This window comes from Acartia tonsa, chromosome 9 (genome assembly GCF_053477335.1).
Source record: "Acartia tonsa isolate MP-2025a chromosome 9, ASM5347733v1, whole genome shotgun sequence".
NCBI classification, from domain to species: Eukaryota; Metazoa; Arthropoda; class Copepoda; order Calanoida; family Acartiidae; genus Acartia; species Acartia tonsa.
In genome coordinates, this window is record NC_137268.1 from 8,232,004 (window position 1) to 8,258,409 (window position 26,406).

The 26,406-nt window shown below is 31.3% G+C and overlaps 1 protein-coding gene across 1 annotated transcript in view; it reads left to right on the plus strand.

Moving 5' to 3' along the window:
* LOC145328141 (uncharacterized) overlaps positions 1-26,406 on the plus strand; it is a 72,719-nt gene that overhangs the window by 17,313 nt on the left and 29,000 nt on the right. Inside the window, exon 2 of the mRNA XM_080171719.1 lies at positions 13,475-14,002. Within this exon, the coding sequence (XP_080027845.1) occupies positions 13,475-14,002 (528 nt within the window). The remainder of the gene's footprint in view (positions 1-13,474; positions 14,003-26,406) is intronic.

Sequence of the window (26,406 nt, forward strand, 5' to 3'; positions counted from 1 at the left end):
GTATATCAGTAGTTCAAGTAATCGCCACCAGGGATTAGGAATGGGCGACGAGTAAAAAATAATAAGTCTGAATTATCAATTAGTATAAATTTTGCTTCCAAAAAGGAAATTTTAAATGGAAGTTTGATAAAGATTTTTATCCCTTACCCATGAAGGAAAAAAGACACACTAACACACATATCTCATAACTGCATTACAAAATGCCTCTCTCTCCTTTTCTCTTTCTCTCTCCCTACCTCCAACTTGCTTAATATTAATCTCCTTAAATAGCCTTAAATTGGTCAATTTTTTATGATACTCGCTACGAGACACTAAGTATTAAGTAAGATTAAATCAATGCAATTGGATTTCAAGGTTCTTCATGGCAGGGAAGGAGGGATATGGCTACTATAGAAAAACTTTTTTTCATGCTATGTAATTATCCTATTAGAAGTAGTAAGGATTTTACAACAAACAATGATTGAGAGAAACAGTTTAGAATGGTCCATCTTGATAAACATTCATCTTTACTAATTTTTAATGAGCGATCTTTGGCAATTAGAATTAGCAATGATAGTTGAAAAAATATTTCATTTTTAGCAAATATAGGGTACCAAACATTAAAAAGATAAAAATTTTCTTTGAGATAAATGAATTCAGGGGTATCATTATTAAAATAATAGTCTAAATATAAAGCAAGTGCATTTATGAAGAATTTTGGGTAAAGGCAAAAAAATAATGAATGTTCTATACTACTTTCTACATTACATAGATTACATTTGGTAGAGTCACTATGACCAAAAAGACCTAGTTTTCGTTTTGATACAAGAGTGCGGCATATTTGTTCAAAAAAGAAACTTTTAAAATATAGGGGTAGAGGAAGAGAGAATAATTTATTGAAACTCAATTCAAAAGACTCAGTGTCAGGAAAAAATAGACCATCTCTCAAACGAGTTTTTATTGCAGGATGTTGTTTTTTGAATTTATTTCTTAACATGATTTTGAAGTGTAGAGAAAATATTTGTGGATTAAAATTGTTTAGGTTAATGAGGGGTTTTCCTAAATTCATAAACTCTTTTTTGGTGACTACTGGAAAGTGGGATGCAATAGATTTCAAAACATTTAATTTATTAACTAGAGTAGTACATGCAGGGTTATTTGTTATTTTAGTATGTATAGTAGGAAGTATGATAATTCTATCTCCAATTATTCTGTGGTCAAAAATATTTGCAACTGTAATGATATTATTTTGTTTAAGAAGGGAAATTTCATTTGATGATAATTTGTGTTTAAGCATAGAAGTAGAGGTTAATGAAATTTTTAAACAAGTGTTTTTATTAGTTTCCAAATCTTTTAAAAATGATATAATTTGATTAAAATATCTATCATTACAGTTAGGGTATATCGATTTAATGGAGTTCTTATTTTGAAGAAAAGTAGAGTAACCAAAGTTACTTAAAAGGTTATTTAAATCTACATGTTTGTGACGAAAAATAATTCCTAGAATTGAATTTGGATAAATAAAAGCATGATGTAGAGTGTTAAGTAAACTGGGAATAAAAATAGATAAACTTTGATTTTCTGGTTTTAAAAATTTTAATCCTCCATTGACAAAATCAAGTTCAATTCTTTTTTCTGAGACTTTGAAACGATGTGATATACCATCCATAGATTTATTAGACCACAAGAATTTAGAAATGATATTCCATAGTTTTTTTATTTGTTCAATATTAGGACAGTAAACACGAAAAATATGGAAACACATTGAATTAAGTAAAGACATGCAAAGATTACGTCGTTTGAAGATATTGTAACTATTTCTAAGGGGAAGAAACTTTGCTTTTTTGTTCAAATTATTCAATAATTCATCATAAGTGATTTGGGCAGCATTTTTCATATCAAATGATAAATGGATACCCAAATGTTTAAGGCTAGATTGAATAGTTTCTTAATGATTTTCTTGAGTTTCTATTAAAACAAAAAAATAATATCTCATACTTCAAATGTACATGATTTATATTCCGTAATTCGTAATTTATCTATTATAAACATTTAAAAATACATAAATTCATAGTTTGTTTCATGTTTAACTCGAAATAAATTATATAAAAACAACAACAACAACAGAAGTAGTAAGGATTTTTGTATGAAGCTAAATATTTTAATAACTACTTAACTGATGGAGTTTTTTTTGTTTTAGGTAAGCTTCACACAGAACCCTGGATGTTCTTAGGCTAATCTATTTGTGGATTTAAGCCTTGAGATGGTTTTTGGCTACTTTTCTACCCCCTTCTTAATATCACTTTGGAAACAGAGCTCTTAGCCGCTAGGGGTGCAGTTGCTATAGTTATTACTAAACAGATTTTCAAGTCCTAATTAAAAACAATTTTCCTTTAAATTAGTTGATTTATCATTTGGAATTTTTGAATACTTAAGAATTATATTAATTAAAATATAAAATTTAAAGCGGATCTTTTTTAAGTATGAGTCAACGAAAAAAGGCATCTTTGCTCACTTAAGCCTGTCTGCAAAAACCAAAATAGCATTTTTTGATTTAAAAGAATGGCAAAAATTTGCAGTAGGGTGTTTTAAAAAGTTTACAGAAACACATAAAAACATAATTTAGTTTTTAAAGTCGGCTAGCTTGAGAATTTTGAAAATGTTAGGGTTCCAAGTTTTTATTGAATAACAGCGAGTTTTCTGTAATTTGCCTAAGGCAAATATTTTCCACGGGGATGGTATCGAACAAGGGTATATATTCTTTGCAATTGATAATAGATTTTTAAAAATGTATGATTTTTAAAATAGATAAAAATGCGCAGAAATTCTTTTGAATTATTTTGGAAGAATATTTAACATTCGTCGCGTGGCTATTTGGAAAGGGTTACACACCGCACCAGTATTGGGCAAATAATAGGTCCAACCAAGTAAATTTCCTACATTTTTTGTTATAAAAAACCCGCATTTTTATTAATAACAAAATATTTTTTTTTGTAAATTTTTTATTATGCTGGCCAAATAAGGTTAATTCATGATTTTTTACACCAAGTTAGGCCAGGAGAAAAAAAATAGGGGTAATGTTCATTTGCAGTTTGAATTTAGGGCCAAAGGTTACAAGAAATGTTGCAGGCCTAAAAAAGTCTAAAAAAGAGTTTACCATAAGGTTGCAAAGTGGATGGAGTTACAATCTAAAGGAATAAGACAATGGCTGATAAATTGATGTACATCCCCAATGAAGATACACAAAATTACCTCTTCTGTAGATAACTATTAGTGGTTGATACGTCTAAACAGTCAACTTAATGAACCAACCAATGAAAATACAATAAAAGTCCCCAAAGTTATTAATCCAACGAATAAGAATATCCTTGTTTTTTTCATTGAAACTAAACGTAGATATCTTATGCATAAATAATTTTAGTTTTCATCAATTGAAAAACATTTTGAAAGTATTATGTTTTATAATAGAAGTTTTTATTAATGTTTTGAGTACTAGGTTTTTTTTCCAAACTTTTTAGTACCCATTTCTTGGTGCTAACATGCCTTTTACATGGTTGTAGTTGTGTGTGTATATATATATATATGTGTAAAAAAGTGTATAATAGATGGACAGATTCCAAATTGTATGCCCCTCGCATATATTGTTGATTTTAACGCTTGTTAGCCACATACAGAGATATAGCACATGAAGATAATATTGTAGTATAGACAGCTTTCCGAAGATATCAAAATGAAAAATTGCATGATTAAATCCAATCAGCCCCTCGGGGCTAAAAAAACTGGTATTAACTTTAGGATTTTTGTTTAAAATTCATGAAAAATTGTCTGTAATACGATGCTACACATGTTTTTTTTTATGATTGAGAACTGGTTTTAATCCAGCAGATTTGAACGTTTTCGAATCCATACTGGAAAATATTTCTATTACAAAAGTTATCAAAATGTCTAAACTTAATTATAATATAGGTAAATCATTTATAAACAATTACTAATAATCAAATAAACATATAATAATAAATATTCAAGTTCTAACTTTCTTTAAATTGTCAAGGAGGAACTTTTAATACGAAATCAATTAATATAATAAAATATTTATGGTAAATCGGTTTTATTTAGGTTAGCTACACTTACCCACATACACACACACACTCACACACACACACACACACACACACATATATACATACACACAAATACGCACACACACAAATACACACACACACACTCACACATGTAGACGCCAAAACATATTCTTTTGGTGTAATTTAAAAATTTAATTCATCATAGTGTATTGAACTTAATAATATTTAAAGTAAAATTATCAATTTTTACAACAAGACCCTTTTTTATCATTACTTTTGCTGCATATGAATTTTAGTGTCTTAAGCAGGGAGAAACTTATCAGTAATTGGGTAAAATGCCCTCCTTTCCCTAAAAAGGAATAGTTATTTATCGCATCGTATTTAAGACAGCTTTCCACGGATATCAAAATGAAAAATTAGAAGATTAAAACCAGTTTAGTGAGCCTAGAGCTAACACGCTGATATTAATGTTATTTTTTCTTATTTCAATTTTCGTGGAAAATTGTTTGTAATACGATGCTATACATTGTGGCTGAGTAAATATTTTAAAACTTGCTTACTTATCCTTAAAAGTATAAAAGGAGAAAAAGAGGAGGGGGGATGGGTTTAAAAACCACCATCCTTACTCCACTGTTTAAAAAACTGTTCACAAATTATGGTTAAATTGCGCCCCTAAGCTACTGGCTTGACTTTTATACCCACAACAATTTTTAAATACTCAAAACTTTGTAGAAATTTTTGCCCATATTATTAACTACTTGCAGTTAAGTCTACTTTTTTCTGAAAAATGAAGAAAAAAATTGACTTTAAACATTAATGCGTGGAAGTCGTATTCAGTCGTTGAATTTCAAGATTATTTGATTTACATTTTTAGCCATTTTTTAAGTATGTTAATTGTTTAAGAACATTAATATTAATCTACTTAAAAAGAAGTTTTAAAAAAAACCTATTAAAAATATGAAAATCATCGACTTAATGTAGTTTATTGAACATAATTTATTTGTTCATAAAATGTAAGGAAGGTAGCACCTGCTTAAACTCATAGAAAATACATTAACACCAAATTTTTTATATTTTTTACTAAAACGTTTACTAAAATATATAGGTTCATTTTTTGCCTAAAATTTAATTGCTATTTTAAAATATGTAAAAAAAAAATTTCACAAAAAGTTTTCCAAACAGTAAAAAAAATACTTCCCGTCCCCTCAATTCTTATGTATGAAATTCTGCCTTTGTTAGTAAGTAAAGAAGGGTGAAAGAAAGGGTTGTTGATTACTTTAATGTCCATTGTCCAATCCCTCTATCACTGCCACTTTTCTTATGTTCTGGTGGTATAATAAGAAATTTGTTCAAGCGTAATCAATATTTTGGTTGGTGGAAACATAAAACAGCAGATAACATCCGACAGACAACCAACCCTTTCAGTGAAAATTCGCATAAAGCAAAGTAGTCGTCTCTGCCTTTTTATTAGTCAAGGCATTCTACTTTTATAAATCATTTTAAGCTTGCGTGAAAAAAAAGAGTAATAGGTTGATAGAAAGATATAAATAACGCGAAAAATTAGATAATATTAATTTTATTTTCAAAAAAAGATATAATACTAAAAAATTTTTTGTTGTTAAAAATCACCAGATAGTGCTAATACGATGACTACCCTTCTTAAAAGATGTGCGATGAAAGGGGTAAAAAAGAAATTAAGGGGGAGGAAGGGGTGGGGGTGGCTTGTTTGCAGCGAGCGTAAAACCGCTAAAATAACCAACAATAAAATCATTTGCAATATCCACACAGAAAAAGAGAGAGAAGGATGTTATCTATCTTTCTATCTTATTTTCTATCCACCTGTCTATATATTTTTGCTATCTTTCTATCTTTATGTGTTTATAAAAATAAAATATAAAGCGCCTATAATTTTTGACACCTTACCGTTTCTTAATGATAGAATTAAAACACGTAACTGTAAAAAAGTCAAAACTTATTTCTGGTTTAAATCAATTTTAAGCAAAATGGTTAAAATCCAGAACAGTTTTTATTTCACGGGGGGCTTAAAAAAATCCTCCAAATATTTTCTCTCGCCCACTTCTTCCCCCCTTTTCTCAGCTCACTATGTGATCGTTTTAATGGGCACCTATTCTTCAAATTAATTGAAAATGACAACGCACCTAGTAGTCAGGCATTTAGCGAATTCGGCTTTGCAACAAAAAATAGCGTATACATTATATTTTACGATTGAAGCCTCGAAACCGATTAATATCTGTTGGACTGGAACCGGTTTTTAGACATACTGAAAAATAATGTATATCTTTACAGCATTACAGACAATTTTCCACGAATAGTAAAATAAAATCATGGAATTAATTTCATTTTGTTAGCCCTTGGGGGCTATTAAACTGGTTTTAATCTTTTTATTTTACATTTTAATATCCGCGGAAATCTGTCTATAATACATTGCGATAAATAACTAATGAATTTTCCTATCACCAAATCCCTTATTTTTGTATCATAGTAACTTGGAAAGATAACCGTTGATATAGAACAAGTATCACGTTATCCCAAGCAATTCCAAGCAGTTGAATAACAATTAAAAAACATTTCATTTCCATAAAATGTTCCATTAAACAAGAAGCATATATTCCAAAGCAATAATATGATAATTTAAACATTTAATTTCCGAAAATGTAGCATTAGAAAAGATTTAATTTTTTCTTATGGAAAAACGCATTTAATACTTGAAATAAAAAGTAATATTATTGTTCATACCCTGTGAGACTTTGTTATTGTTATTACATCAACATAACATATGTTTTATTAAGTTCTTCTTTCCAGTATGGCTTAATATCCGCTTGATCAGAACCGGTTCTCAGTCATACTGAAAAATCATGTAAAGTATAGCATTGTATTTTAGACAATTTTCCACGAAGATTAAAATAAAAAGCTTGAATTTAATGAAAAATTTCCGTCAATACAACGCCTCAAAGTTTAGTGGGTATTAATTTCCCAAACTGCTTATAACTAAAACTAGAAAGTTAAAGTCCATGGGTCATGCATTAAATATCAGAGATCTAAAGGGATAAGACAATGGCCGATAAATTGATGTCCATCCCCACTCCAATGATGATAAACAATTTTCCCCTTATGTACATTAAAATTAGTTGTTGAAACGTTTGAGCACTCAACTTAAATAATCAACCATAAAATTCACTAAAGTCCCCAATATTGTTAAGCCAACGAAAATGAAAACATTTTTAAAAACTTTGGGGACTATAGTAATAAACTATAAATCATATAGAGTTTTATTTAATTATAGAGAGATATTATTGCCTTTAATGATCATTAAATGCAGCCGAGTGCAGTCTCTCTAATGATTTCCTTAATTTGTTCAAAGGACTTTTTTTATATTGTATAATAATGTAGTGCATGATAGTTACATCAAGACAAGTTAGTCTCAATCATGCAACTTTTTCTGGGGGCTTCGCGCCGGTTTTTAAAAATATTTCTTTTTACTTTTGAACTGTTTTTAGATCAACATAGATTCGTAGTCCTTTTACCCCTTTTGTAGATTAAAATTAGTGGTTGAAACGTTTGAACACTCAACTTATTGAATCAATCAATAAAAATTTACCCAACCCCTCAAAGTTTTTAAGCTATTGAATAAGAAAACGTTATCATAAACTTTGGGGACTAGTGTAATAAACAGACAATTGTTCCCTCTAACAAAATAGATTTCATTACTAATATCAAGACCCATCAAGACCCATCTTTCCAACAAATTTCTTTTTCAACACATAACATTTGTTTGCAGTTTCAGAGATCTACTAAAAACCCTCATCATTTAGCTTGTAAAAAATATTTTATTTCTGAACATTTCTTTAAACTCAAATTAACTGTGTGCACACCCCTCCTCAACCGAACTTTATATTAAAAAAATGTCCCAAACATTCGGACAATTGGGCGTTCAAATAGGACCTAGTGGTAGTTAGAATCAGTTGAGAACAAAATCTTAGCCGTTCCTTCTTGCCAGATATAGCCATTTTAAGATTTTAGTCAAATTACACTAAATAACCTGATACAAACTTCACTCTACTTTGAATATTTTAGTGTAATTGTAGTGGGACAGCCCCAAAATAGAGAATATTGGCTCCTCTGACCAAACTGACTGCCTGAAGTTCCTAACAGTAAGTGCCTTATTGTGTTAACAGAAGTTGGGATTCAAACCCATTCCCAAAACTATCCAATAAGAAATACACAGTCCATTCGAAGGTGATTTGACTTTTGTGTCAGAACCTAAATTGGGACATAGTCCATTTCATTACCCTAGGTTAGGTAACTTCATTTCACTTTTCAATAAAATCTAAAATGCAGCAGTTATTGAGAAAATTAGATTTGAAAATTTCAAGTTCAATTTTCACCCACTAGGAGATACCGCATAATCATGACAAGAAAAGCAAATATTATCTATTTAAAATTTTGAACAACTTTGCTTTTATAAAGTTTGTCATAAATTCTCTCTATATATGATTTATTTAAGGCTGAATTTCCGTGACCTTAGCAAAGCAATTGATAAAAATGGCCATTAATTAACTCACTTCATGAGTGGTTTTATGAAGAACTTTATAAAAGCAAAGTTGTTCAAAATTTTAAATATATAATCTTTGCTTTTCTTGTCATGATTATGCGGTAACTCCTAGTGGGTGAAAATTAAAGTTGAAATTTTCAAATCTAATTTTCTCAAAAACCGCTGCATTTTAGATTTTATTGAAAAGTGAAATGAAATTACCTAACCTAGGGTAATGAAATGCACTATGTCCCAATTTAGGTTCTGACACAAAAGTCAAAGCACCTTCATATGCACTGTGAATAGCTTTGTATTACAGCATGACGAAAGTAATGTGTCTATAAGGCTCGGGCAATGGATGCCCCTCTGGATACCCTCTGCTAATCCTGGCTGTTGTTGGTGATCAGGAGGGTCAGCTTGTTGAACTTGTACCTGGGGTTCCCCACAGCCAGGCCTCTGCACTGGAAGTTTGGCCTGGTCTTGACCACCATCTCTGTCCTCATGGTTATTTTGATGTGTATGGGCCTTCCCCAGGATTGGCAGGGCTGGGGCCACTGGCTTAATGGGAGTGGGGTAACCATGGCTACTCTCCCCACTGATCTATACCATCAGCATGGGTCCATCAAACAGTAATGTATCTCCCCAACTCCATCAGAAAGAACCCTCCCAGGGATGCTGTGAGTATTGGTGCAAAATATATGACGTAACAAAAAAAATAGCCACTGAGAGGCCACTATAAATTTTACCATTGGTCAATAATAGCCTCTCATTGGCTAATTTTTTTTGTTACGTCATATTTTTTGCACCAATATCACAGCATCCCTCCCAGGTTCAGGGTATGGTTCAAGATGCACACCAGCATCTTGAATCCTTAGCCTAAGTGCGGCCCATCACTTGCAGCTATCCTTCCATGGCAGCGGTGCTGATCTGGGATTGTCAGGGGAGCATCTCATCATAGCTCTACCCTGATCTTGATCCTCCAGAAGATCATGATGGTGTGTATCTTAAACTATGCCCTAAACCTGGGAGGGTTCTTTCTAAGGAAGTTGGTGGACACAGTTACTGTTTGATAGAGATGAAAGTAGCCATGGTTGCCCCCACTCCAATTAAGCCAGTGGCCCCAGCCCTGCCAAGCCTGGGAAAGGCCCAGAGTCAGAGCTCCTCCCAACACCAGGGACTAAGGGCAAGATTAACTCTAGCCGTACAATTAACTATCTGGCCAAGTCAGTTCTCATGAGGCCACTGTCAGACACAGCCATTGTCTACATTTGTTCAGAACTGACAGATGACCAGGATATGGGTAGCATGGAGTTGCTGGCCATTCCCATCAAGGTAGGGCCCCCAGAAGTTGAAAATGGAAAACTGGACAGGGGCTGTTCTAAGTTGTACACCCCCATGGTGTTCAAGGTGCCCCAAGGAGCCGCAAACTGGATAGGGTTAGGTTTACACATCAAACTGCCCCCCAGGAGAGAGATGGTGGTAAAGACCAGGCTCTACTTCCAGCGCAGGGGCCTGACTGTTGGGTAACCAAGGAACAAGTCCAACAAGGAGCTGACCCTGCTGGTCACCAACATCAGCCAGGATTAGCAGGGGGTATCCAAAGGGGCATCATTGTCCGAGCCCAATATACAAATAACTGTCATCATGCTGTAATATACAGCTATTCCTTATTGGATAGTTTTGGGAATGGGTTCGAATCCCAAATTGTGTTAATACATTAGGCACTTCCTGTTAGGAACTCCAGGCAGTCAGTTTAATCAGAGGAGCAAAGCTACTCCATTTTAGGGCTGTCCCACTACATTTACACTAAAATAATCAAAGTAGAGTGAAGTTTGTATCTTGTTATTTAGTGTAATTTGACTAAAATCTTAAAATGGCCATATCTGGCAAGAAGGAACGGCTAAGATTTTGTTCTCAACTGATTCTAACTACCACTAGGTCCTATTTGAACGCCCAATTGTCCGAATGTTTGGGACATTTTTTTAATATAAAATTCGGTTGGGGAGGGGTGTGTGTGCATTTGCAAATTTTTATAAAAAAACTTTTAAAACACAGTTAACATTTCAAAGGATTAAGCTTCTTTGATATTCAGGTTATCTTTTAACTCAAATCAATTATTTGCATCATCAAATTATACTTCCAAAATTCTCAAATAAGTCAACATTTTATACCATGTAGTTTTCATTTCATGTTTCATCAAAAAATGTACACATTTTTTCACTTTTTTGGTTAATTCAAAAGAACACCAATTCTTCCTCCATCCTAAAACCTAAACAAAGCAGGATATCATAAAGATTAAAATTTTTCCCATCTCAAGAATAACTCCACCCATTTTTTCAACAGATTTCAAAATCCAAATCTCCACCCATAAACAACCAAGGACAAAGATAAATCCACAACCTTTTCATAACCCCCCCACTCCTCCCACTTTTTTTTCTCCTCCCAGTTTTTTTCTGTCTCCGCCTTCAACCAAACTCACCATCCAAAACTCCGCCTATTTCCTAACCATCAAAAAAATTCCTTCAATAAAAACTATGCCCCGCCCCATAACTCAAACAAGGCCAAGAATTATTCCCTACTCCTCCTTTTTAAAAAACTAATGTTTTAATCTTTTATTCCAAACTTTTTCAGTAGTCATCTGTATTCTATGGTGATACCTAAGATTCAAAATAATTTGTGACATTGTTCTATATAAATGTATGTTTAATATCTTTGATCACATTTGCTGTTATCTAATGTCTCATGCCTATATTTTTTTAGACAAAATGAATTGAAAATGATTGCTAAAATCGAAATATATCTTCATGTCTTAGAATAGTGTAATTTTTTAAAAATAGGTTGAAAAACATACTAACTTTAAAATAATATCAAAATATCATGAAAGTCTAATAAAATATTTTTTTCAAACATTAAAAACTGTTCATTAATAAAGAGAGAGAGAAACGTGAGGAAAACTAAAGATTATTAAAGCTAGACTATAGACATTTCTATCGTTATAGATACAATAACTTTACATTATATTCAAAGCATATTCTAGCTATATATTATACTGTTATACCATGTCACTTACAGACTTTAGACCCAAGTATTTATGTATCGATTAAACAGTATTTAGAAAAAATTCTCTCTCCAAATTTCCTGAACTGTAAAAAAAGGCATTCCCAATCCTATGTAAACTTTTTTTTATCAACAAACCTCGTAGTTTAAAATGGCATATAGAAATTTAAAACCCTAATTGCGTCTCCAAGTGGTATATAAATTTGTTTATATGTGAAAGGGTGGTTATGGGGTTTATTGAGCGATATTATATCTGATAATACGAGGTGCAACCAAGGCCTGTATATTCTAGTAGCAAATTATCCAGAGACAGAGAGAGAGGAAGACAATGGGCTGTTTCTTACACTAGTCCCCAAAGTCTTATAATAATGTTCTCCTATTTGTTGGCTTAACAACTGTGGAAACTTTTATTAGATTTTGATTGGTTAGTTCATTTTTTTTTAGTGTCAAAACGTTGCATAAACTATACATAATACATAATTTTGTGTATCATCATTGGGGATGTATATCAATCTATCGGCCATTGTCTTATCCCTTTATATCCCAGGGGTTAACATTGCGCAAAATATTCTTATGTACACATGTATGACTTTGAGCTAAACCCATAGAAGAACAAGAGTTTAATCTATTATTTGCAAGTTAAAGGGCGTTCCTAAATAAATTCTTAACTGGAACTTTTTCCCAAACTAAAGCCACCTTCTGCCGTAAGTTAATTTTGTATTTTTTCCTTTTTTGATGTTTTTCGCCATCCAAATTTATTTAAAAGGCGATAAAAGCTGACTTTTTTTCATTATTTTAATCTAAAAAAAATTTGTTGAAATAATAAAATTTTGAATTGGGTCATAATGGATTTACATGTCACCCCGATAAACAAATTCATTACAGGGCTAGATTAATTGAAGATTATTTAGTCCTTTCCTAAAACTACCCCCAAAATATATCAGTCTAAGCAACCCACATATTATCATTTGGAAATAAAAATTTTCTTCAGTTAATCTATCCATGAAACCCTATTAAAAAAAACAAATATTTTAACATTATAACAAACGCTTAGTACTAAGTCCATTACTTCAGGGATCTAAAGGGATAAGACAATGGCCGATAGATTGATGTACATCCCCAATGATGATACACAAAATGACTCCTTCTGTAGATTACAATTATTGGTTGAAACGTTTGGACACTCAACTTAATGAACCAACCAATGAAATACAATAAAAGTCCCCAAAGTTGTTAGGCCAACGAATAAGAAAATGTTATTATAAAACTTTGGGGACTAATATATACTCTTCAGTTTCCATATTCCTGTATCTGTGTGTGTGTGTGTGTGTGTGTGTGTATGTGTGAGTGTATAAAGTGTAATATAATTAATTTCTCTTGACATCTCATGTTTTGTCCACCTTAAATTCAAATTAATTGGCGGAGAAAACTGATTAATAATTAATGCAGCCAGGGTTCGATCCTTAAAAAAGTTAAAAAGTTCGTCAAATGTTAACAGAATTGAAATAATAATGCAGTTATAGGACAAAAATCAATAAATATTTAATGAATTAATCAAAATGTAACTTTTGTTGACATAAATAATTTATAGATAAAAATTTAAGGATCGAACTGGGGAATGAAGAAGCTACACGTACACAAGCTTTTTATCAACTTTTTTATCCTCAAAATTGTTAAGCTTAATAATTCATCGCATGTCAATAAAGATTATTTTGGTCATTTTTATGCTTTTATGATTTTTGATAATTAAATTAAGGTTTTTTCTTTATGAAAAAGAAGTTTAATAAATTGTTTATTTTTTCAGGTTTGTTGGACTCGGGGCAGCAGGGAAACAGCGGCAGCTGTCGATGTAACCGCGATGCTTCCTCCAGCTGCCGCAGCAGGGAAGCCTCCCCGCGGCCATCACCATCTCCCCTTCCCTCCCCCCACCAACATTGCAATAACGGCTGTGATAATCATCAATTTGTCAGCGCCAAGGCGAAGAACAGCCCGGGGAAGAGCAATTGTGGTCATGAGTGCGACCACACTGAAGACCCCTCCTCCGTGATGACGTCACAATTATCACCATGCCAATTGCAGCAAGCAGCTTCTTCCTTTTGTCGTTCACACCAGTCTTCGATGCCGCGACGGTCATCAACAACCGCCGATTTATCCAAATCTACAACCGCCGCCGATAAAACCGGCGCCAATTATAGTCATACTAACCAAGCTTTTAATTCATCAACACGAAGATCAGAGAGATCATCAAGGAGTTTAGTGGAGACAATCTTTAGTCAGAGTGGACTGTTTTTGCTGTCATTTTACTTGCTAGTCATTTTTCTATCACCTGCAGGTTAGTATCAACCAATCCTTGCAAATAAATATCTTTTTTCCTCCAAGCTTTTTTTTGGAGATTAGAATTACATGCTAAAAAAGATTCTCATTTCAAACTTGTGTGCATTACTTGCTCGCTTATTACATTTTTATACACCCTTAATATTATATTTAATCTAATTCTTCATTTTAAGCCAAAAATATCGACCTCGTTTGGCCCGAAAGGTTTCACCTTTTGCCATAATTTTGCACTTAAGAATTTGGAGTATGTGTGCAAATTTTTTTATGTGAGTGTGTTTGGTTCAAGGAAGAATCAAGGGGAGAGGGGGCGTTTTGATCTTATTGCAATTTATTCAAGGATTGTTCTGCAAGGATGGAAATTTTACGCCGTTTTAGAAGTTTTAACTATTACAAACACACAATCATCCATCCATTTATTTTAGTTTGAATGATAAAATATTGAATTTTTCTTCAATTTTCTGACCTTTAAGTAAAAAAATCTTCCAAATTTGAGGACTGACGTTAAATACGGGCGTAATTCATAGGCCATACATACACTACGCATAGTACCTCTTCTTTTCACCACCCACGGACAAATATTCTCTCCCGGATAAATCTTCCCTCGGACAAAACTCGCCCCGTCATAAACCCCCTGCTTAGCTAAAACTAACACTTCTTCCCTATTTGACTTTGCAGTTTTTTTGTGCAAGGATTTTGCAAAAAATGTTTGGGAATTATCAGGTTAAGCGACATTACCCAACAATTTTGTTATCATAGAACTATAATTAGATGAATAAATTTTGTTCTGATAGTTTATTTTAAACTTTTATGTAAAGTGAACCTTGCAATCGATCAGACAATATCTGCCAACACATTTAGCTATGACTTTTCATTTTTAAAAAGGTGCTAGCTAAAAAAATCTGCATATTAGAATGAATAGGCAAGTTTTGCAATATTTTTAGGCCTTCATTAAAAATATTTTGTTAGAATAAGTAGCAGGGATGTGGCAATCGCAAAGTAATAGTTCCTTATAAAAACAATTACAGCATGCTATTTTCCAAAACTCAAAGAACAGATAGCTTTTGTTTTTGTTAAGATTTCTAAAACTTATTCCTTGTTGGCTGCTTTTAGATGGCCCTTTTTTATTAAATGTATGTATGTAGACATTAAGTATCTAAATATGGTCATGATAAATGTATACCCCCCTTTATTCCAACTATTTAGGGACTCCCTCGCCCCCCCTCTCCTCTCCCATACAAAATCTTTCCACCTACATATATTCTAAAAAAGTTCACTACTATCAGCCCTTCAAAAGGAGCATTTTTTGAGTAGGATATTTAGATATGAATACTTGGATTCTATCTTCAAAAGGAACCTGATTTTTTAGGACTTTTGTTCTAAATTCATTCATTGCTTTATATAATCTAGGGCGAAAATATTAGATCATATGATTTTTCTATGCCTATTTAAACAAACAGCTGTAGATTTTTTCACCTGTTTAGACAATTTTGCATATATTAGTCATATTTTAATTACATATACAATGCATGAAAAAACTATTGTGAAATTTAACAAAAGATTTTTTATAAGACTTCGACTAAAAAATCTAAAAACCAACGTCTAAATACATTTTTTCCCTAACCTATTTAAGTGAAAATTAATAGCTGAAAAAAAAATGCAAAGCAAACATATATTTTGATATCAATCCAGCCGCCAAAGTTAATTAAAGTTAAAAAATTATGATTTTCGCAAAAAAAAATTTATGTAGAAATTACATTTTTCATATAATTTCATACAAAAATTTAATAAAAAGTATACCTAATTGTTAAGTGAATCAGTTTTATGTTTTTGCAACTTTAATTAAATATTTCTTGAACTATAACTATGGCACATTCTCAACAATTAATAAAATATTTCGCGATGCACACACACATTCACACACACACACACAAGGAGGTCAGTGTACCGTAAAAATTAATTCAATTTTCATTAGGTAGAATAGATTAGCAAAATAATGTCCCGCTTAATTATAATTAAACTGTTATCACATTATTTAAATTAATACTTTTTTAAACATGCTAATTTTTATGTTTTTTTTTCTCAATGAATTATTATTTTTAGAACCTGTAGGTACATTTTATCCTTGTATTTTAAAGCCTAAATACTTTAGGATTAGGTATAAAAAATCTAAATTCAAATAACATGAGAGCACGATTTTCTTAGGGTGTATTTCCTTTGCTAACTCTTCCCTATTACTTTAATATACTGTAAAAAATATTTAGATTATTTTATAGGCTCTAAAAAAACATCAAAAATATCAATATTTTATGTATTTTTATTATCCTAAAAAATGCGTTTAAGTAAGATGATGTTTTTTTACAGTATAGGACAAAATCCTTTTTTTTACTCGTTGTGATTTTTATCTATATGTGGTATCTTTTAAATAAACAGGGTACCCCACACGTGCGCCCTAAGTTTTGCCAGGCCTTCAAGGTTGTTTATTAAAGGTAGATCTATTAGCTTTTTATTTTGAATTAAAATTTTTGGTGGATTTAAAAAAAATTCCCCGATTTTTCTTGAATATTTAGAAGATTTCTGTGCGCATAGCATGAAATAATAACGTAGCATCCTGTATGTATCACCCTGTGCGTCACATTCTAAATTGAATTTCCAAATCACTTTAATCCTTTTATGGGTTTGTAAGGAAATATGTGCTGTCAGTTATACATTCAGTGTTCATTTAGACTCACTAAAAAAATGCTTTTTTAAAGCAATTATAAAACAAACCTAATTTCTTCAATGTTTATAAATCGATTGTAGCACTTTGAATTACAAATAAATTGGTCTTTTAATCGATTATCATGCTATATTTGCTAAAAATTGTTTAACAATTGAACACTTCTGTAAACACACACATAGCCTTCTTTTTATGCCATGCACATTAGAGTTATTAGTAGAGATTGCAATTCCGTTTTTGCTATGCATATTAGTGCCATTATTAGAGCTATCTGTCCCTTTTTTTCATGCAGCAAAAATTGTTCATAACTTTGACAGTACGTCTTTTTGTCTATTGTTTTTTCTTCTAAATTCGACCTCATAATATCAACAATCAACATAATTAATAGGTCTACTGTTTTTATCTATGTATGTAATATACTTAATATACTATTTTTAAGGACATATAAGATGCTAAAAAAAGATACCAACAAAGTCCTTGATATTTTAATATGCAAAGTTTTTCATTTGAGGACAATAAATAAATAGCCAACATTAATATTGAAAATAAAAATAATATACATATCTGCTGGTATATAGGACATAAAAATACCATTATATAACTCGATATATGTATAAGAAATAAAATTAGGAATCATAATACATTATAACTTGTACTTTGTTAAAGACTAAATAAGCAAGATTATTTACTAAAAGTAGAGAAAACCATTTTTTTTATTATTTCTCATATTTAGTACTTATTTGCCTAACTCTTTAGAAAAAAACCTTTAAAATACAAAGTCTTTACGTGCCGTAAGTTTTATTTGACTGAAAACCGCCGTATATGCATGTGTATATATGTAAACGTTTTTGCATATTATATGCAGTGGTTTTTATACATATGTTCTTACAAAAAATCTAAATTAGAAAAATTTTAATAACTAAAAGTAGAAACAATTCATTAAAGCTTAAATATATTGACTAAAAAAGGCGCGAATTGTTAAAAGAAAAAAATTGGCAGATTTTTCTGCTGTTTAAAAAGGACACCTAATATGCAAACATGGTAAATTTCATTGCTAAATTAAAAGCTAATTTAGCAGAAAGAGTTTTACTATCCTTTAAGTATTCTTGGCGAAAATTTTATCTTTTTTTGTGGATTACGAATTATATTTTGAAATATTATACTTAGTAAATGCTACATAATTTAATTCAACTAGTTATATAAAAATTTAGAAAAATTAACCTTATTTTACTGAATTCTAAAAGTTTTTCTTATATTAAACATGGAATAAATTCTATTATACCACACAAGTATAATTTGTACATTTTGTTTACTTATCATTTTGACATTGTGCAGCAAATAGCTTTCCAGCAATAAAAAAATATACACCCATTCATGGGACCTATGTGAAGCTTAACTACCTAAAATAGAGGACCCTATTAGTTCAGTAGTCATTGAGATCTTAAGTTTTAAACAAATAAACCTTACTTCTATGTAATATAGGATAGAGACGCTTAAATTTTAAGTGATTTAAGAAAATATAGCATGCTGTTTTTTATTGAAGTTTTGAACCCGCACCCCCCCCCCTAAATGCAAAGTTACTGATTACTGAATATATTGAAAGATTGGAATCCAACTGCTAAAACAATTATTGATATGTTACAATTCTGATTGACTTACAGGGAAAGGGCACAAGAAGAAAAATTGACGATGTTTGATTTATATCCCCAATGATGATACAAAAAATTACCCCTTCTGTAGATTACATTTAGTGGTAGAAACTTTTCGACCAACCTATCAAAATTGAATAAAAGTCCCCAAGGTTGTTAATCCAACGAATAAGAAAGACTTAGGAGACTAGTGTAGTAAACATTCCAATGTACCCTCCCTCTCTGCGATTATAGGCACATTCTAATAATGATATTAGAACCATTTTCTTTTGTCGATATAAAAGCAGCTCTAAACTTCAACAGGGTCTTAAGAAAGGGAGTTATTTTGCACACACTAGCTAACAAGAGAGTTATTTTAATTCAAATGCAATTTGAATTTTTGGCTTTGCAACCCTGGTGTATATAAATGATGGATATAGTTGTAAACGTAATAAGTCATTAGGTAATCACAAGATCCGCCCATTTTGCTTCAATATCATTGCCGTTTATCTCTTTTTAAATTTGTGTACAGCAAAACACTTGTCACAAAAGTATTATGATTAAGTTTTCTTATTTGATAGCTTACCAACCTAGGGGACTTTTATTGAATTTTGATTTGTTGGTTCAATTATTCGAGTGTCTTAAAGTTTCAACCACTAATTGTTATCTTCAGAAGGGGTAATTTTGTGTAACATCAATGTGGATGTACATCAATTTATCGGCCATTGTCTTATCCTTTTAGATCCCCGAGTAGAATTGTGAAGTCAGACCTCGTAATGGGAATTATCTTATCTTCAACTTGGAATAAACCAGATAGTTTTATTACGCTATTTCAGATAAGGGGCGTTGCGTTGCGCGACGAGGGGTTGCTTGTCTGTTTGTCTTTAAAAAGGGGCGAATGGGATAAAGAAAAAAGAAACAAAAAATGTGAATCAAGTCCAATTTGTATAGATAAGCTTTGAGTGAGATATTTAAACTCAAGAAAATGTATTCTGGTAAAAAAATATTCTTAATTTCCATTAAATTTCAAAATAAAGGAATTTTGTGCGTTTAAACTTTTCTTCTGTTAACGTCGCGTAGTCGGCTATAATGACAAGTTAAAGAATGGGTTTAGAATTTTTGTGACTAATTTATGAAAGTAACGAAAATTGCTTGAATAGGGGTCTTTTAGTCGCATTAACCATTGTTAAACAAATGGTAAAAGACATTTTCCTCAGGGATCTAAAGGGATAAGACAATGGCCGATAAATTGATGTACATCCCCAATAATTAAGCACAAAATTACCCTTTCTGTAGACAATAATTAGTGGTTGATACGTTTGGACACTCATCGTATCGAACCAAATAATCAAAAGCAATAGAAGTCCCCAAAGTTGTTTAGTTAATGAATAAGTAAACGTTCTTATAAACCTTTGGGGATTAGTTTAAAATAGCCCAATGTCCCTCCTCCCTGGGTAAAAGACATTTTCCTAGGTGGCAGGAGGCGGGGGTGCTCAATAGAAAGGGTGGGGCACAAAACACAAGGATAGGGTGCTATGCAAAGTAGCGTATCTTTTTGAAACTTTAAAATGTTAAAAATATGCTTTATGTTAAATAATAGGTATGATATATTTTTAGATTTTGCTAAAAATATCTTTTTTGATAAAAAAAGACGCAATTTAAACTCGTGTGGTCCTCCCCCCCCCTCTATACAGACAACCATCCTTTTTTTTATTTAAAAGTTAAAACCAATAAGTTTTTAGCCGGTACAACAAAAGTTCTGACTGGGAGACAATTTATTGCTCTTTTGTATAGGGGCGTGTGTGCTAGGAAGAGGGAAATGGATTAGGTAAAACCGATGAATATCCGGTGAATTAGAACCAGTTCTGGATTATCCTGAAAACTCATGAATAGCATCGAATTACAGTCAATTTTCCACAAACATTAAAATAAAAATCCTTAAATTAGTACTGTTTATGTTGGCCCGGGCCTCTAGCCCCTCTGGTCTTACAAAACTGTTTGTAATCTTATATATTTCTCATTTTAAAATCCACGGATGCTGTTTATAATACGATGCGAAAAATAACAACACCTAACAATTTATTCTTTTGAATAATTGTCATAATTCATTTGAAAGGGCTTTTAAGGGTTCTTTTCTTTTCCTTTCTGCTATACATACAAGGTACAACTGAAAAATTTGTATTGGACTTTTTCTCTTTCTTCTACCCAATGGGGGGTCCCTAAAGATGATTTTTTGATCACTTATTTATGCTAAAACGTCTCTGAAAAGGACAGTTTTTGAAGCCCAACAGGAAAATTGATTTTTTTATTATTAAACATTTTTGCATAATATTAATTAGGGTATAAAAAAAGAAGTAGACTTTTTTCCGCCAAGTCTGTGAGTTCAGCTGCCTCTCTCTCTCTCTCTCTCTCTCTCTCTCTCTCTCTCTCTGTGCCTTTTTTTGTAAATATTTTTGTTTGCTTTTCATCGAAGGAAAAAATTGGAAAAATTGAGACATGAAATTTGTTATTTTCTAAACAGGAATAAACGGTAGGGAGATAAAAAGGGATAAAAAATGGAGGGGAAAATGTTTCACTTGAGAAATGTTAAAAAAGACGTCGAAATGCTTGATTTACATGTTTATGTTAAACAAAATAGTTTGATTAATTTTTATATCTGACATATTGAAAAAGAATCTATGAAATTTTAACAATTTATATTTAAACCAAAAATTATTATGCCTTTCTTAGAACTTTTTTTTCAAAGGGAAAAAAGATGAAGGAAAAAAAGGGGACATAAAATAAACATAGCTAAAGTCCAATAAGAGGACAGGAAATAAAATATCGCATTTTTATATTTCATCAACCAAATATAAAAATATAAACAGCTTTATTTTTTTAAATCAAATATTTAAGGAATATATTCTACAATAAATAAATCTTATCTTATATAATTTTACAAAAAAATCACTTTTTTGCTAAAAACAATGGCTTGTATTGGAAAAGCTTTTACAAAAATTAAGCGGTCACTTTCTGTTAATTTTAATGCACAAAAAATGTGCGAAAAATTTGCTAATTTGGCGGCAATTTTCTTTTGGGCAAATTGATTTTCTTTGCGTATTTTTTAAATCCCATATTTCTATCTTTCTTCCTCAAAACACATTGGTAAAAAATGAAATAATCTGATTTTCTATAGGTTTTTATCGGTCAAAGACAGCGCTAGAATTTCGGCGAACTACAATTTTTTTACCAACTCGAATATTCGATGTGTGCAATTGCAATAGAGAAAATTGCGAATTTTATGCGAAAATAATTCATTTAAGACTTGTGTGTGTGTGTGTGTGTGTGTATTTATTTGAAAGGAAACATTAAGGCGATGTTTTTTACCATTTTGAAGTTACTTTAAGTTGTTTAATGTGGGCGTTTGGGTTATCCCCCTCCTCCCCCCCTCCCAAATCCATGAAAAATCTAAATCTATTTAAATCACATAAATTTGACTTTGCATAGGAAAGCCATTTCTTAGCTTTTAATGGGCACTTGTCATTCATTTGCTATTGCTATATATAGAGATCAGTGTTGTTTATAAAATACTACAAATTTTTTTGGAAATTGTAAAACGGACAGACTAACAAATAAGTAAGATAAAAGGGCAAAAAATAGCCTAAACAAACCCAGACTCATTTATACAATTGAATAGTCTAAAACCCTCACAGGACCTATAAGAAGCTTCGCTGTAAAAGAAAACCATTTCAGTTCAGCAGTTAGCGAGATCCATCGCTACAGACAAAAAAGCTTACTACTTTATATAATATTTTTATTTTATTTTTATTATTATATGAGAAAGGTTTCACAGGTTTATTAGAAGCTTTTTTGTCACGTTTTGTTGTTTTTTGGCAGTTTTCCCGGACACCTTTTTAGATGAAGGATGAATACTTTATATGCTTTCCGTAAAATTTGCTTAATTAATGGTGCCAGGGACTTTAACCCGGTGATAAACCTACACCCACCACCTTCATTTACACCCAGCATCCGCAATGCAAAATAATGAATGGGGGGGGGGGGGGGAACTTTAAATCTTTTAAACATTAAAACATCCTTAACTGTCTTTTTATGCATGACGATTATTCTCTTTCTCTCTAAGGGCTTTAAAAGTGAAAAGATTTCCTTTTTGAAGCTTATAGACATGTGCATGTCAGGGATCTAAAGGGATAAGGCGATGGCTGATAGATTGATGATACACAAAAATACCCCTTCTGTAGATCACAATAAGTAGTTGAAACGGTTAGGCACCCTTCTTAATGAAATACCAATCAAAATTTAATAATAGTCCCCAAATTTGTTGACCCAACGAAAAAGAACGTTATTATAAATTTTGAGGACTAGTGTAATAAACAGCCCAATGTCTCCTACCGCCCTGTGTATAAACAGTTTTGTTTATTTTAAATTTGGAGACGACAATGGCCAGCTTTATTTCTATATCACTCAACCACTTAAAAATGATATAAATATTTAGGGAAAAACATTTTGTTTTCATAATATTTAGTCAATAAACAAATCAATATTTGTACTCCAGTTTTTAGAAGCGAAGCTACTCTGTAATTTTAAGTTCATTACTCTTTTTACGTTCTCTTAGCCTTTCAATAATAGATCTAAAAGCTTCGCTTTAATGGATGTTGTCATCCTTTTAAATCAGAAGAGTACAGTATTAATAAAAAGAAACATACATACATGATTAAAACATGCTAATTATTGTAGAAAACTATGATTATAGAGCCTCATTAAATGAAGAAAAACAAACATTATAAATTACAGCTTAATTAAAGCAAAAAATGTAAAATAGAATTTGAAAAATCACGCTATTCAGTTTTATAATTTATAACCACCGTTGATATGTTTTTGTATGTTTATCAAATTGCAATTTTTACTGCATTGAAAAATCATAAATAATAATAATATGAAGTAAATTTAATGAAAATTAAATAGAAAAAAAAGAAACTAATTAAATGAAATAATTAAAAAGGTCTAGCTTATGTCTAAATGTAAAAGCTGAAACTATTTTTTTCTCTCATTATTTATTAAAACAACAATTTTTCAATAGCATAAACTTTCCACATATTTTTATTTGACATTTATTTTTAACATTTTTATATGAAAATATGTCTCAAAACTGCATTGAATATGTCGCTGTTTTTAAATACCAATCCATCAGAGGACTGAATAGTTTCATGAAAGGACTGCGCGGCGGAAAATTGATAGGTTCTGGAATTTTGGCAAATCGCGTCGAAAATGAAAATTATAGGTCCAAGTAATTGTAGATTGCATTTTAATATACAGTAATAAATAAAGTTTTAAGTTAAAATAAACTATCTATCCATATATTCGTTCATTTGACCATCAACTTATCTATCTATCTATATTTTGTCTATCTATCTTTTTATTTTATCTATCTATACAATTATATAAAATAGATAGATAGATAGAACATAAATCAATAGCTATTATGATATATTGAACATGGTTTTTAGTATTAATGCATTTAAGAAATATTTAATTACTGTCATTTAAACTAAGATTGATATTGTCATTACCATTGCTTAACATATTAACAGCAAGACAATATTCAACCGAGAGAGAGGGGACAATGACACTAGTCCCCAAAGTTTTATAACAACGTTGACTTATACGATAGCTTTTAAACTTTGGGGACTCAAGTGAATTTTGATTGGTATGTTCATTTAGTTCAGTGTCCAAACGTTTCAACCAATAATTGTAATCTACAGAAGGGTAATTTTGTGTCTCATCATTGGGGATGTACATGAATTTATTGAACATTGTATTATCCCTTTAGATTCCTGAAATTTAAAATTAAAATTTGAAATCAAAATATTAATTTTTTTTCTTCCAAATATTCTTGTCAATCAATTTTTTTATTATCCTCCCAAAAAATTGCAAAACTACCATCTAAATACTTTTTTCCCCTTTAAACTAATTGTCATTACCTAAGAAAGACTCATCAATTAGGATCCGTCTGTATGTTTTCTCTATGCATTTCTTTTTAGGATAATTAATGTTTATGATTATTAGTGGACAATTTGCAGTTTTGTCAAAATAAAGGGATCAAAAGAAAGTTTAAAAAGTACCCATTCTTTTAAATACTCTTTAAGGTCCCCTTTTTACAGGGAACTAAAGGGATAAGACAATGGCATATAAATTTATGTACATCCCCAATGATGCACAAAATTACTTCTTCTTTAGCGTAAAATTGGTGGTTGGAGTATTTGAACACCCAACTTAAACAAAACAATCAAAAGTCCCCAAAATTATTAGCCAACGAGTAAGAAAACTTTGGGGACTAGTGTAATAAACAGTTTTTATTTGTCAGAGAATCGAACCTTTGACGCCTGTTGTTTCAGCGAGAATATGTTGTTTGCAATTTTTATTATTTGCACAAGTTTTACAAACAAAATTAACGGGGAACGTGAAGCAAAGAGATGGGAAGGGGGGAGGGGAGTAGTCAATGGACGTGAGGTTTGAATTAAATAAAAGTGCAAGGTGGATTTCAGCATTATGTCTTTAATTCTAATTTTCAACTTTTTTGTTGTGCTGTGTTTTTGTTTAGAAAAGGAAATTAATGTTTATGGATGCTTCCAGCCTACCAGGGATTCTAGGGATATGACAATGGATGTTAAATAAATCTGACCCCCAAAATTTAAACAATTGCAGCATGCTATAAAAAAGCAAAATGCCGAAATACAATATAGAAGACGAATCGGACAAAACAAGATTTTTTGTCAAGTAACATACATATCCCTGTAGATTTTGCATTATCATGTACTTTCGTTGTCAAGCAAAAATTTTATTTAAGAGGTAAAATAGATGTTTTTAAAGACTAATCTCAGCGTTCCAATGTTCTTTTTGAATCAAGAGAAATAGAAATATAGATAGTTGATTGAATAAACCAATGAAAGTCTAATTCTAGGACTTTAGACTCACAATCTCAATTTTCTCAGTACAAAAAGTGTCTTTACACTATTGTCCTTTTTTGTCTGCTGAATATTTGTTTAAAATTTTGCTTGGATTGGTCGACACACGCATCAAGCTTTTTGGATTGAATCAACTCCGCGTGACTTTAGGACTAAGCTGATTTCTGTTGTCAGCCTGTGATAGTAAAGGGTCAAATTGAAACATATCAGGGATCTAAAGGGATAAGACTATGGCTGATAAATTAATTTACATCCCCAATGATGACACACCGAATTACTCTTCTGCAGATTAAAATTTGAGGTTGGAATGTTTGGACACTAAACCCAACCAATCAAACTTAATTAAAAGTCCCCAAAGTTGTTGAGCCAACGAATAAGAAAACATTATTTTAAATCTTTGGGGACTAGTATGATAAACATCCCAATGTCCCCTCCCTTCCTGATATCTAAATCTATCTTTAAATTAAAATCAAACATGAAGAAATTGAATTTTAAGTAAATCTTAATTTATTTGATGGTACAAGTTAATAGAAGTTGTCTAAATTTGAGATTAAGTTTAGAATCTATGAATTTTGATTACATATTACAAGCCAATATGTGAAGTACCGCAGCAATAACAAGTTATTTGATTTAGCAAAGTTGGACGTACGGAAAAGCTCTGATTATGAAGTAGCTGTGCTACTAAAAACCGTGGGACTCTGAAATCTAACTTGGCTTATTATCTATTCAGCTATGTCTTGAAAATTATTAATTTCACTCTCGATTTTGTTGTAATAGCTTGTGTAGCATTAGGAATAATAATCAGAGATTGTCTTTGGCGCATTTTTTTTTTACAAAAGTTAGAAAATTTTAACATTATGTTATTAAAAATTACTGCATATTAGCAGGCTGTATATGTTATCAACTATTCAAGTTTTTATCATTTGTTTTATTATTCTACCTAAACAAATTGATAATTTTGAGTTTATTTCAAGACCTATTTAACCAGCGGACCTTATGGTATATTCACCTTGGTCGGGTATATCACTAGCCAAATTAACATGGTGACAAAGGGGACCACACGAAAGGGCACCCCCCCCCCCCCCACCCAACATAA